This window comes from Myotis yumanensis, unplaced genomic scaffold (genome assembly GCF_028538775.1).
Source record: "Myotis yumanensis isolate MYYU_CA2020_CCGP unplaced genomic scaffold, mMyoYum1.0.hap1 SCAF_23, whole genome shotgun sequence".
In the NCBI taxonomy this organism is placed as follows: domain Eukaryota; kingdom Metazoa; phylum Chordata; class Mammalia; order Chiroptera; family Vespertilionidae; genus Myotis; species Myotis yumanensis.
This window is the reverse complement of record NW_027223774.1, coordinates 3052702-3064992: the sequence shown is the minus strand read 5'-3', so window position 1 is coordinate 3064992 and position 12291 is coordinate 3052702. Positions and strand designations below refer to the sequence as shown.

At 57.7% G+C, this 12291-nt stretch overlaps 1 protein-coding gene across 4 annotated transcripts; it reads right to left on the bottom strand.

Moving 5' to 3' along the window:
• Window positions 1-1738: 1738 nt before the first annotated feature.
• On the bottom strand, window positions 1739-11707 carry HSPBP1 (HSPA (Hsp70) binding protein 1). 4 transcript variants are annotated; one of them, XM_070401955.1, is made up of 8 exons: window positions 11584-11700; window positions 10938-11254; window positions 7652-7856; window positions 6368-6592; window positions 4549-4704; window positions 4348-4444; window positions 3731-3842; window positions 1739-2060 (listed from the first exon to the last, which is right to left on the bottom strand). In XM_070401955.1, exons 2-8 carry the CDS (start codon window positions 11154-11156, stop codon window positions 1986-1988), a joined length of 1089 nt encoding a protein of 362 aa, XP_070258056.1. In that variant the 5' UTR covers window positions 11157-11254; window positions 11584-11700; the 3' UTR covers window positions 1739-1985. The 4 variants fall into 4 exon arrangements, with proteins under 4 accessions (XP_070258056.1, XP_070258055.1, XP_070258057.1 ...); XM_070401954.1 differs by having other exon boundaries at window positions 10938-11251; XM_070401956.1 differs by lacking the exon at window positions 11584-11700 and having other exon boundaries at window positions 10938-11278.
• Window positions 11708-12291: the final 584 nt, after the last annotated feature.

The following is a 12291-nucleotide window of genomic DNA, read 5'->3' as shown; positions in this document are numbered from 1 at the left end:
TTTTTTGATTTCAGGGAGAGAAACATCAATGATAAGAATCATTGATTGGCTGCCTCCTGCACGCCCCACAATGTGGACGGAGCCCAATGCCCAGGCATGTGCCCTGACTGGGATTGAACCGTGACCTCCTGGTTCATAGGTGGCCGCTCAACCACTGAGCCACAACCGCCAGGCTAAAACTTCTGTTTTTAGCCTGCAGAGTGACCTTTTACAATTCAGTTACATTTTTTAAAAATATATTGACTTCAGAGAAGAAGAGAGTGGGAGAGATAGAAACATCAATGATGAGAGAGAATCATTGATCGGCTGCCTCTTGCACGCCCCCTAGTGGTGCTCAAGCCCATAACCCCGGGCATGTGCCCTTGACCGGAATCGAACCCAGGACTCTTCAGTCCGCAGACTGACGCTCTATCCACTGAGCCACACCGGCCAGGGCTCAAGGACATTTACGAGTAATTGAGTCATGTTGAAAACACTCTCCTGTTACATCTGTTAGCTTCTAATTGCCCTAATGGTTCTCATTTCCTTGCACTCACTGATGACCACATGTCCGTAATTAGATTTTTCCGCCATGCCTCGTCTGGTCCTTGCTATCTCCAGGGTGTCTGTTGCCATGGGGTGCTTTTGCGGTCCTTGCCTCAGGTGGGAATGTGGAGTGACAGTCCACCGCCACCTGAGGGGCATGTGGCATGCTCACAGCTTGGAGCTGCGGGGGTGAAGTCAGAGGTCCGCGCTCGCCCAGGGCTGCCTGTGACCACGTGGACGAGGGTGTCAGATGCTGGGGTGGAGAAGCACAAGGCTACGGCCACCTTCTGTGAGTGGCGTTAACAGGAACGGAGGTGGCACTTGACCTCCGATTCTTGGATCCTGTAACCACCTTCCACTTATCCTGAATGTGGGAGGAGGGGTGAAAGTAACGGGCCCCTCCAAAGTTCCAGGGGTGCCAGGAAATTGCATAGGAATTAGTTTGGCGACAGACGGGGCTAGGAAGCCAGTGTACGTACAGGGCAGAGGAACCCGGTTTGGGGTGAGCCCAGGTCTGAATCCTGGCCGAGTGAACCTGGCCATGGACTAACCATCCTGGGCTCAGCTTCCGCGTCTGAAAAATGACAGCGGTCAGGGCTGTTGGTCGCTGCCCGTGAAACCTCCTTTAATCTGAAAAGCAATTTATTAAAGGAGGCAAGGCAACCCCCCCCCCCCCCCCCAATCTGAGAAGGCTGGAGAGAAGGCTCGGTGCTTTGCAGATGGGAAGTTACCCCACGCCCAACCAGGGGCTTGTCCTGGGCGCACAGACCAGCCTCCACCCTCTGGGCAGCGCCACCCGCTGTTGGCACACGTGCTCCCTCCCACCTTGTCAGTGGCTGCCCAGCAGGCCGCAGGGAGGGCTCTGATTGGTGGGGCTGCAGTCACATGACACGCCTTGCCCTGGATGCTGGGCAAGAAGAGGGCTTCAGCCTTGGGGCCTGCTGGGTGAGAATCTACCGTGGGGGTTTCCCCAAATGGAGGAGAAATCAGCGAGGATGGTGGCCGAGAAAAGGAGTGGGTGCGCCCCACACTCCCCCTCGAGGGGCTGGGAAATGACAGGCGACAATGGCTCTGGGTTTCCGAGAGCAGCACTTTATTCCCAGGTCCCGCCCACTTCCGTCCCCTCGGTGGCTCCCCGGGTCCCTTAGGACTGAGCCCCACCTCCCCTCCCCAGGCACCCTCCAGGGGAGGTGACAGAGGCTGCTGCAAAGGAGGGAGAGCGACACCTTTATTGGAAGACAGTGTGGACGCTATGGGGGGTGGAGTGAAAGCATGGGGGGGGGGGGGGCGGTCCGAGGGGCCGGTGCCTTTCCCAGGGCCCCTCCAGGGGGCTGAGCAGAGACGGGCTGGCACGGGGTGGCCCGGCACCAGCAGGCCCTGCTCTCCCTTGGGAGAGGGCCCCATGGCCGGGAGGCGAGAGGCCTAGGGTTCCCACGGAGAGGGGGCCGGAAGCGCCGGGTTCACCGATCCATGCTGTCGTCCGTGGGGCTGGAGAAGCAGGTCTGCAGCAGCTTTTCGCAGAACTCCAGCTCCTCCTGGATCAGGGGCAAGAGCGGGCGCCCTGAGTGCCTCTAAACCCCCCACCCAAGACCACTCCTCTTCGCTGCTCGGCCCCTGCCGGCCGAAGCCTCCCGGGTTCTCCGACCTCTGCTCAGATCCCCGGCTCCCTCTTTCTCTTCTCACCCACGTCTGGTCTCCTGAACTGGACCCCGGGGTCTCCAGCCTCTGGTCACTCCCCACTGGTCTGCCCTCACATCAGCTCACTCAGGCTCTAACTCCCTGCCACCACTCACCCTACTCATCCCACTGAGAACCCCTCCCCCGGATACAGACTCCAGAAGCCGGGAAAGCAAGCACTGAAGGGCTGGACGCAGAAACATACAAGGTGTCTGCCTGGCACCGAGATGCCGGAAAGAGAACCAAGTTGGTGGTGAAAATAATTGCGACTCATCACACCGGATGTGCATGAGCGGTTAACAAGAAAGGAAAAAGAGGCCCCACTTCACTCGGGAGAAACGCAAATGGCAGCTGGATCCACCCATCAGCTTGGAAAAAGGCCCAATGGTTTGGGGCCAGCCTGGCCAGGCCGCTGGGGACCCTTGTGGCTGCACGCGGACCTGTGCAACCTCCAGGGACAGCAACTGGGCAGCCCTGTAACCTCACCTTTTGTTGCTGTTAATCCTCACCTGAGGGTATTTTCCCATTGATTTTTAGAGAAAACGGAAGGGAGAGGAGAGACAGAGAGAGAGAGAAACATTGATGTGAAAGACAGACATCGACTGGTTGCCTCCACAGAGCCAGGGTTCGAGCCTGCAGCTGAGGTGGGTGCCTTTTGACCGGAATCGAATTTGGAAACCTGCAGTCCGCAGGCCGATGACCTAGCCACTGAGCCAAACTGGCTAGAGCGTAACTTGACCCTTATGGCACTTTAACTCGGCCTCTCCCTTCCTAGAACTTCTGTAGACGTACACACAGGAAGCAACATACGCGAGAGGTTCTTCTGTCAGCAGTGTTAGTGCTCAGCGTGGAAACATGTCCATCCAGAAGGGCAGCGACAGGAGGAGGGGAAAGAGTGTGCACCTGAGACGCCAGGAGAGGGGCGAGGCCAGGAGCACACGGCGCTCAGGACACGATCACGGGCAGCACGCGGGGAAGGAAGGAGAAGTCACAGGCACGTGTGCTTGTCTGTGCACAGAGCACCTCGGAAGCCACATGCACCGCGAGAGGTGGGGAGCTCGGAACAGGCTGTGCTCATCGCTTATCTGCGGCTCGTTATCGATGTAAATACCTGAGCTACTTACCACGTGTTACTTACTATCCATACAATTAACTATCAAATGAGCTACCACTGATTTCTTATCTATGTCATTGGCTCCTGAGCTGGATCACTGTTATCTAATATCTAAGGAGTTCTTTACCATGTACTTGTTACTTACCTATTTAATTCAAGATGTAATTGCCTGCTATTTATCACTTATGTATTTATTGATCTAATATTTAATTACTAAATACTTGAATGCAATGTAAATAACGTGGATAGTGATTAAATGAATTTGTTAGCCCTTTAAGAAACTCCCTGGGACAGTGTGAGGCACATGGGAGGTGGCAGGGGCGTTGGCTGCACAGGGGATGGGAGAGACGTGAATGAACATGACCAGCGTGGAGAACAGACCCGGAGGCGGGTGAAGGGCGGAGGGCGGCCCACCTGGTACTCCTCGTGCTGCTGCAGCAGCTGGCAGCGGTGCCGGAGCAGCTCCTCCAGGCCCAGCTCCGGCTCCCGGCACTCCCGCACGCCCTGGGGGAAGTCCGTCACCAGGCTGCGGGCACAGGACAGCAGTTCTTGGCACCTCCCTCCACACACACACACACACACACACACGCACACACACACACACGCGCGCGCGCACACACACACACACACACACACACGCCCTGGCGGCCAGGGAAAGACAGCGCCCCACACCGAACCCCAGTCTCCCCCGCTGCAAAGCGGATCTCATGGGACTTGCACAAAACAGGGCACTGAGCACAGGGCCTGGCTGGGGCCGCTGCCCGCCTGCTCGGCTGCCCCATCCAGTCATTTTCAGACGCTGATTCCCTTGGACCGTGGGGGGTGCGGGGTGAAAGAGAGCCTTCCCCCCACTCCTCCGTGGGCTGCTGCGTCACTCCCCTTACAGGTGAGGACACAGGCTCGGAGAGGGCCAGCACTCCGCAGGGGAAGCCCCACACTCCTGGGACCCAGGAAAAAGGAGGCCGGAGCCCAGTGGTGCATTCTGGGAGGGGGGCACCCGCCCCGGAACGTGCTCCCTCGCCCCCGCGCACCTGCACAGAGCTCCAAGCACGTGCTCGTGGAAGGGGCTGTGTTCTGTTCGGACGAGGGCCACCAGCTGCTGGACCATCCCCATGGAGCACAGCGTCCCTGGGGGAAGGACTCGGGGTCAGAGGGCGCCCCCCCCTCTGTGCACTCCCTGCCCCCACCACCATCCTCCAGGACCATCCCAGCCTCTGCCCTGGCCACCCCACCTTTGTGTTCTGGGTGGCCCACCAGCAGGTTCTGCAGCAGGAAGGCTGACTTGACCTTGAGCTTTTGCACCTGCTGCTGCATGGCCCGCATCAACACCGAGAAGCCGTCCAGCCGGAGGAACTGCAGCAACCCAGCCTCCTGCTCCCGGACGAGGCCTGGGGAGGGGAGAGAGGATGGGCCTCAAAGTCACAGTGACCATCATCACCATCATCATCATCACCACCATCACCAACATCACCATCACCAACATCATCATCATCACCATCATCATCATCATCATCACTATCATCACCATCATCACCACCATCACCACCACCATCACCAACATCATCACTATCATCACCATCATCACCATCATCACCATCATCACCATCATCATCATCACCACCACCACCACCATCATCATCGCCATCATCATCACCATCATCAATTTTTATGGGCCTGTGCTTCACAAGCATTATCTTTTCTTAAAGGTATATGTATTTTTAAATCTATTTTATTGATTTCAGAGGAAGGGAGAGGGAGAGAGAGAGAGAAACATCAACAATTAGAGAGAATCACTGATTCGCTGCCTCCTGAACACCCCCACTGGGGATCGAACCCAAAACCTGGGCATGTGCTCTGACCATGAATCAACTGTGACTCCTGGTTCACAGGTCGACGCTCAACCATGGAACCACGTTGGCCGGGCCTAAAGGTGTATTTTCACTGATACAATTAAGCCATTTAAAGAAAACTGTCCATCTGTCCCCTACCAGCCTCTGGTCGTGGTACCTCCGGGGCCCCAAGTCCCTCTGTCGCCCTTCCCCGCGGGGCTGCCCCGGGCCAGTCTGTCCATCTGTCTCCCTACTTTTGGATGTGACTTTCCAAATGCCGTCTCCTCCAAGACTCCTTCCCTCGCCAGAACTCCTTCCTCCCCCCAGAATCTCCTATCCACGCTCCCCCACCTTATCCCAGGGAACATAATACATACAGTGGGGCCTTGACTTACAAGTGTCCTGACTAACGAGTTTTTTGAGATACCAGCTGTCTCTCCTCCGGTTTTTTGCATTGAGTTGACAGAGTAATTTGAGTTAACGAGCTCCTTAACGAGCTCCTTAACGAGCTCCTTAAGGAGCTCGGTCTCCAAACGAATTAAACTCGTAAGTCAAGGCCCCACTGTAATTGGTCTCTGTCCTCCACTCCTGACACCGAGTCCCCAACTCCCTTGGAATTTCCTGGTGATAGTAGCACCTTTTCTTCTTTTTAAATGTTTTTTAAAATTGACATTAGAGAGAAAGAAACATCGGTGTGAGGGGTGCATCAATTGGCTGCCTCCCTCGTGCACCCTGACAGGGATGGAACCCACAACCTAGGTATGTGTCCTGACGGGGAATCGAACCCACAACCTTCCGGTACGTGGGACAACGCTCCAACCAACGAGCCACCCCAGCCAGGCGAGCCTCCTTCTTCTAATGATGTGGCTCTGGGTGGGCTCCAGGATGAGGACGGGTCCCCAGAAAGACCAACCCACACGAGAAACTGAAACCAGCCCCGCCCACAAGCTCCAGGGAGAGGACCATCAACAGGCGGAGGCTGAGAACCCGATGGCACCGTCACTTAAGCTGAGTGACAGCCCTGAGTCCCTAGGACCTGGCTCTCCGACCGGCAGGAGGTCGGCAAACTCACCACCCTGTTCCCAGCACCCAGCACAGACCCTGACTGGTACTGGGGGTGAATGAACAAAGGAGGCCCCGCTCCCTCTGCCCCCAGGGGATCCCTACAGGGCCCGCCTCCCGGGCCAGCTCCAGGCCCCTCCCCCGCAGCCCGGACACTCACAGGAGATGGCGAAGAGGGCCTTGACGCGCACCGAGTCGCAGGGGTCCCGGTCGAGCAGCCGCAGCAGCTTGCGCAGGGCGCCCAGGCCCAGCACCTGCTCCTGGATGGCCGCCACGTTCTGGCTGCACGTGCCGATGAGCTGGGCTGCCCGCCACCGCAGCCCCGCGGGCCCCGCCTCCAGGTACCGGCCCACCAGCAGGTGCATGCCCGACAGCTGGCAGAAGTCTGTGTCGCAGAGAGGGGGGGAGAACCAGTGTTACGGCTGAGCTGTGCCAAATCCATTCCTTGAAGCCCTCCCCTCCCCAGTGCCTGAGAATGCGCTGTATGTGGAGATGGGGCCTAAGATAGGTGCGTAAGGTGACATGACATCACCGGATTGGCCCCACATGGCTGGTGCCCTGACAAGAACAGGACACGGACACCCCAGGGGGAGACCAAGTGAGGACACGGGACGGGACAGCCATGTGAAAGCCACGGAGAGGGGCCTCCGAAGCAGCCAGCCCTGCCCACACCTTGATCTTGCACTTCCAGCCAGGGATCAAGCCTGCAACCCGGGTATATGCCGACTGGGAACTGAACCCTGACCTCCTGGTTCATAGGCCGACACTCAACCACTGAGCCATGCCTGCCGGGCCACGTCTGCTGTTTAAACTGCCCAGCCCGTGGTCCTTTGTTACGGCAGCCAGAGCAAACCAGCGCTCCAGGTGAGGCCGGAGGGGCAGGCCGACCTGTGCTGGCTCTCTCCAGCACCAGCGGGGTCCCTCCCAGGTCGCTGTGTCTCCACAAAATCAGCATGTGGGGGTTAGGTCCCAGGCTCCAGCCCATGAAATGCCAGCGCTGACCCCCACACACCCTACAACCAGCACAACCCCTGTGGGAGAACCGCATACTGGGCCGGGGTCGGCAAGCCACGTTTGCATAGATCAGGTGGTACTGGGGAGAGAGTTACCCAGAGTCACCAATGGCCACTCCCAGGACTCGAGCCTGGGGGCTCAGGCAGAAACTCGGACTGCTGCGTTCACAGCAGCAGAATTCAGAACAGCCAAAGGGGACACGCCCCAGGCGCCCGTGGCCGGCGCTCTCCATCCACACCAGGGGCACCAGCCGCCCAAAGGAATCAAGTTCAAGGTCGGCAACAGCCGGGAAGGACCCTGAACACTTCACACTGGGTGGGGAAGGCCACATACGCCATGAGCCGCAGCCCAGCCGCACACACGCTGAGGAGGGGGCCAGGCAGGAGGCAGCGGGGTGGCACCGGCGGCTGGGGGCGGGCAGGGGGGGTACCTGCGGCGTTGTCCATGTTCTCACACAGGTCAGCCAGCAGCTCCAGGGCCCCCTCACGCTCCTGCTGGTCGACGGCCAGCTCAGCCTCACCGGCCGAGGAGGGCGTGGGCTGGGACAGCACTCGGAGGCAGTTCTTCATCTGCTCCACCTCCTCCCGCTGGCCCCGGCAGGCGGCCGACATGGCCTCCTGCAGCCACTGGCGCCTCTGGGGACAAGGTGGGTGAATTCATCAATAAGTTCATTCAGGAATCACGGTCATTGTCAATGACTGCCAACATCGAGCGCCGACAGTTCCTTCAATCAACACGATCTATGGAGCTTCATTTCTACTGACAGACGTGTCTAGACACGAGATCTACAGAGAGACGGGATGTGGGGCGGGGGGCAGAGGAGGCAGGGCTCCCCGGTGTCTGTCCTGACTCCCTAGAAGGAGATGCCAGGGCAGCAGGTGTAGGACAGAAGATTAGAACTTGGTTTTTTGTTTGTTTGTTTACATATTTCTTTATGATTCCAGAGAGCAGAAGGGAGAAAGAGAGAGATAGAGAAACATCAATGATGAGAGAGAATCATGGATCGGTTGCCTCCTGCACGCCCCACACTGGGGATTGAGCCCGCAACCCGGGCACGTGACCTGACTGGGAATCGAACCGTGACCTCCTGGTTCATAGGTCGCCGCACAACCACTGAGCCAGACCATCTGAGCTGTTTGTTTGGTTTTTGAGAGAGGGGGAGGGGGAGAGGAACAATGGCTTCTTGTTCCACCCATCCATGCATTCATTGGTTGATTCTTGTATGCACCCTGACCCGGGATCGAACCTGCAACCTTGGCACATCAGGACGATGCTCTAACCCACTTAGTACCTGTCCAGAGCCTAGAGCCGCTGTTAATGTGTTATGTTTGAGGGATCTATTACACGCTGAGGTGAAGTGCTGAGCAGGCTGCCTGGAGTTCAGAGGGAAGGCCCAGGCGACACCTGGTTTCGCAGCCTTGAGCGGGACAGTCCCGTGGTGGGGGCTGTCCGCGTGGTGCCAGAGGCTGAGCAGCACCCCTGACCGCGACCCGTGAGACACCATAGCTTGCAACAACCGAGAATGTCTCCACACATTGCCCGTGTCGTCTGGTGGATAGGTACACGTTTGAGAGTAAAGCTCTACAGGACATGAGCTCACACAGGAAGTGAGTGCAAATGAGAGGAGAGGCCTGGCCCGGCCCATGTGGCTCAGTTGGCTGAGCGCCAACCCAAGCACCAAGAGATCACAGGTTCGAGTCCAGGTCAGGGCACATGTCCAGGGTTTCGGATTTGACCCCCAGTACGGGGCCTGCATGTGGCAGCCAATCAATGTTTCTATCTCTCTCTCCTTTCCCTCCCTCTCTCTCTTAAAAACAAACAAACAAACAGTAAAAATATATTTTAAAACAAATAATGAGGCCCCGCTGGCGTGGCTCAGTGGTAGAGCCTCCACCTGTGAGCCAGGTCACGGTTCGATTCCCAGTCAGGGCACATGCCTGGGTTTTGAGCTCGATTCCCTGTGCAGAATGGGTAGGAGGCAGCCAATCTTCTTGATGTTTCTCTCTCTCTCTCCCTCTTCCTTCCTCTCTGAAATCAATAAAAATATAATTTTAAGAAAATAAAAGATAATGAGAAAGGAGAGTCCCAGTGCCTCCACTATTCAGAGGCTGGAGAACATGGGTGAACCGAGAGGAAATGGGGGGAAGGGCCAGTGGGGAGGGGGAGGGCCAGGACACTGTGTTGCTCCGGAAGCGAAGTGAAGAAAGAGATCGAGGAAGGGGCAGTAACTGATGTTGCTGTTCCATCCGATATGGTGAGAGCCGAGAACTGGCCACTGGAATTTTTTCCTTCTATTTCTCGGATGCACAGTGTTTGTGTTAACTGCCTGTACTCGTCTGAGGGCTCTGAGGACACAGCACTGGGAAAATGTGGGCAGGAGGCTAATCCTTCTGGGCCTGTTTCCCAGCTCATTGTCCTAAGGTTCAAAGACATCGAGGATGTAGCTGCATGAGCAGGAGTTTTTGTATACAGGGGATATTGGGGGCTCGGCTCCAGATCACAGCAATAAAGCGAGGATCACAAGAAAGCCAGTCCTAATCTTTTTGCTGGTGGAGGATCTTGCCTTCAGTTTGTAAAAAGGACAGCATCCGTGAGGCACAGTAAAAGGAGGTATGCCTGAACGGCAACCACCATCACTGACGAAATGTCATTAAAGGCAATATTGCTATTAACCTCCAAAACAACCCACTTCACAGATGTGGAAACTGAGGCACAGAAAGGCTGTGACTTGCCCAAGATCACACAGTCAGCCATCTATAAAGCCTGTGGTCAGACCTAAGCAGACAGTCGGTCCACAGAGCCTGGTGCTCTTTTTAAAAAAATATTAATTATTTTTATTTTTATTTTTTTAATATATTTTTATTGATTTCAGAGAGGAAGGAAGAGGGAGATAGAAACATCCACGATGAGAGAGAATCATGGATCGGTTGCCTCCCGCAAGTCCCCCACTGGGGATCGAGCCCACCACCCGGGCATGTGCCCTTGACCACAATCGAACCTGGGACCTTTCAGTTTGCAGGCCAATTCTCTATCCACTGAGTCAAACCGGCTAGGGCTAAAAAAATATTTATTATTATTATTATTATTATTATTGTTATCTATTTTAGACAGAGAAAGGAGATTAGAAGCATTGATATGAGAGACATGCTGATCAGCTGCCTCCTGCAACCCTCCCACCCGGGGATCAAGCCCACAACCCGGGCATGTACCCTGACCAGGAACAGGAAACAGGTGACCTCTGGGTGCCTGGGACCACCCTCAACCAGCTGACCACACCCGCTGGGAGCCCCAGCTGCCTGCAGGAGCGCTACTGCAACTGCAACCTCAGAACCGCCCTGAGTGCCGTTACTCTTATCATCCTCAACTTGCAAATGGGGACCTTGAGGCCCAGAGAGACTGAGTGATACCCAAGGTCACACAGCTGGATGCGGCGGAATCCAGCTTTGTCTGCTTTTCTTTCTCCCACGAGGCTAGTCTACCTCCCAGCATGGAACCCCCGGGGATCTGCCCCCTCCGACAGTTCTGAGATCTGACCCTCATCTCGGCTACAAGGACCGCATCTAGCACAGATAATAGCCGATGCGCCGTCACACCCGGCCTCCCGCACCCCCCCCCCAAACCCCGGAAAACTCCAGCTCCCAGCCCCCCGAGCCATGCTTCCCCAGATATAGCTGTCCCCACGCCCCTCCCCCGGCTTCTTGCACCCCACCCTTTACCTCCTCACTCATGGGTTCCGGAGGGGGGTCCGGCTCGTCAGAGCCCGCCGTGATGGCCATCTGCAGCAGGCCTTGCAGGTTGCGCGGGTGCGGGGGGTGGCCCGAGCCCCCCGTGGAGGAGCCGCCGCCGCCGCCGCCGCCGCCGCCGGAGGAGCAGCCCTGGGAGGCTGGGGGCAGCGCCAGGGGGAGGCGGTTGCCCCCCGAGCCTTGGTCCGCCATGGGCTGCTTGTGGAGAAGGGGAGCGTGTGTTGCGGGGTAGGGGAGGGTCACCGCGGAAGGAGCTCTGGTGTCCTGGAGGGTCGACTCCTGGGGGTCTGCTGAGAAGGTGGCGTTTTAGGGGAGCCCGGCGCCCCCCCATGACACGGAACCGCTCTGCCCACACCCACTTAACCACTGCCCGCTTCCTTTCCTTCTTTCAAACCTGCGGGACCCTTCCCCAAAGCCACTAGCCCCGCCTCCCTCCCTAGCAACAGGCCCCACCCACTCTCCTAGCAACCCCCTCCCCGATGTCCAGTGCGCGCGTCCCCGTCTCTTAGCAACGCCGCTGTCCCGCCTCCAAAGCAACCAGCTCCCCCCTTGGGTCGTCCTATCAACGAATCTCCTCCCTCCTCTCCGAAGAGGGGAGCCAGAGCGGGGCGCGCCTCACCTCTCCGGGCCTCGAGTCGCCGCCGCTACTGAAGACAGAGTCGCCCGCACCTGACTCTCGTGGGCGCCGCCATCTTGACCGGAAATACGCAGGTCTCATCGGGAACATTTCCGGCGCACCCACCCAACTCCGTAGCTGGGGCGGCGGCGTTTGCTCTGCCCTTAAGCCCGACCCACCCGACCGGTTACCGCGGTGGCCCCGCCCCTCGCACAGGCCCCGCCCCTCGCGGCCTCTCCCGCTAAGCCCCGCCCCGTCCCGCGTCCCGCCCCTTAGCGAGCCCTGTTTCTTCATCCTCCTGGCGAGATCCACCCCTGCCCTGGTGTATGCCCCGCCCCTCCCAGGTCTGGCCCCGCCTCCAGGAGACCCCGCCCACATCCATGTTCCCGCCCTCTCCACCACTCTGCTCCTCCCCACCACCTGAGGTCCCGCCCTTGTTCTAGGCCTTTCGGCCCCGCCCTCATCGTGGCCACGCCCCTGCTCTGGCCCCGCCCCGCCCCTATTATTTGCAGGTTGCGCTGGTCCCTCACCTGCAGGCCTTTTCCCCTGCATCTGAGGCTCCGCCCCACATTTACTGAAACCCCGCATTGGGGTAACCCAGGCAGCTTTTGACTCACCCCACTCCTTCTCTTGGCCTCAGTTTCCCCACCTACCCGTTCTCCACGAAGCAGCTCCTGTGCAGACCCTTCTTTTTTTTAAAAAGATATTTTT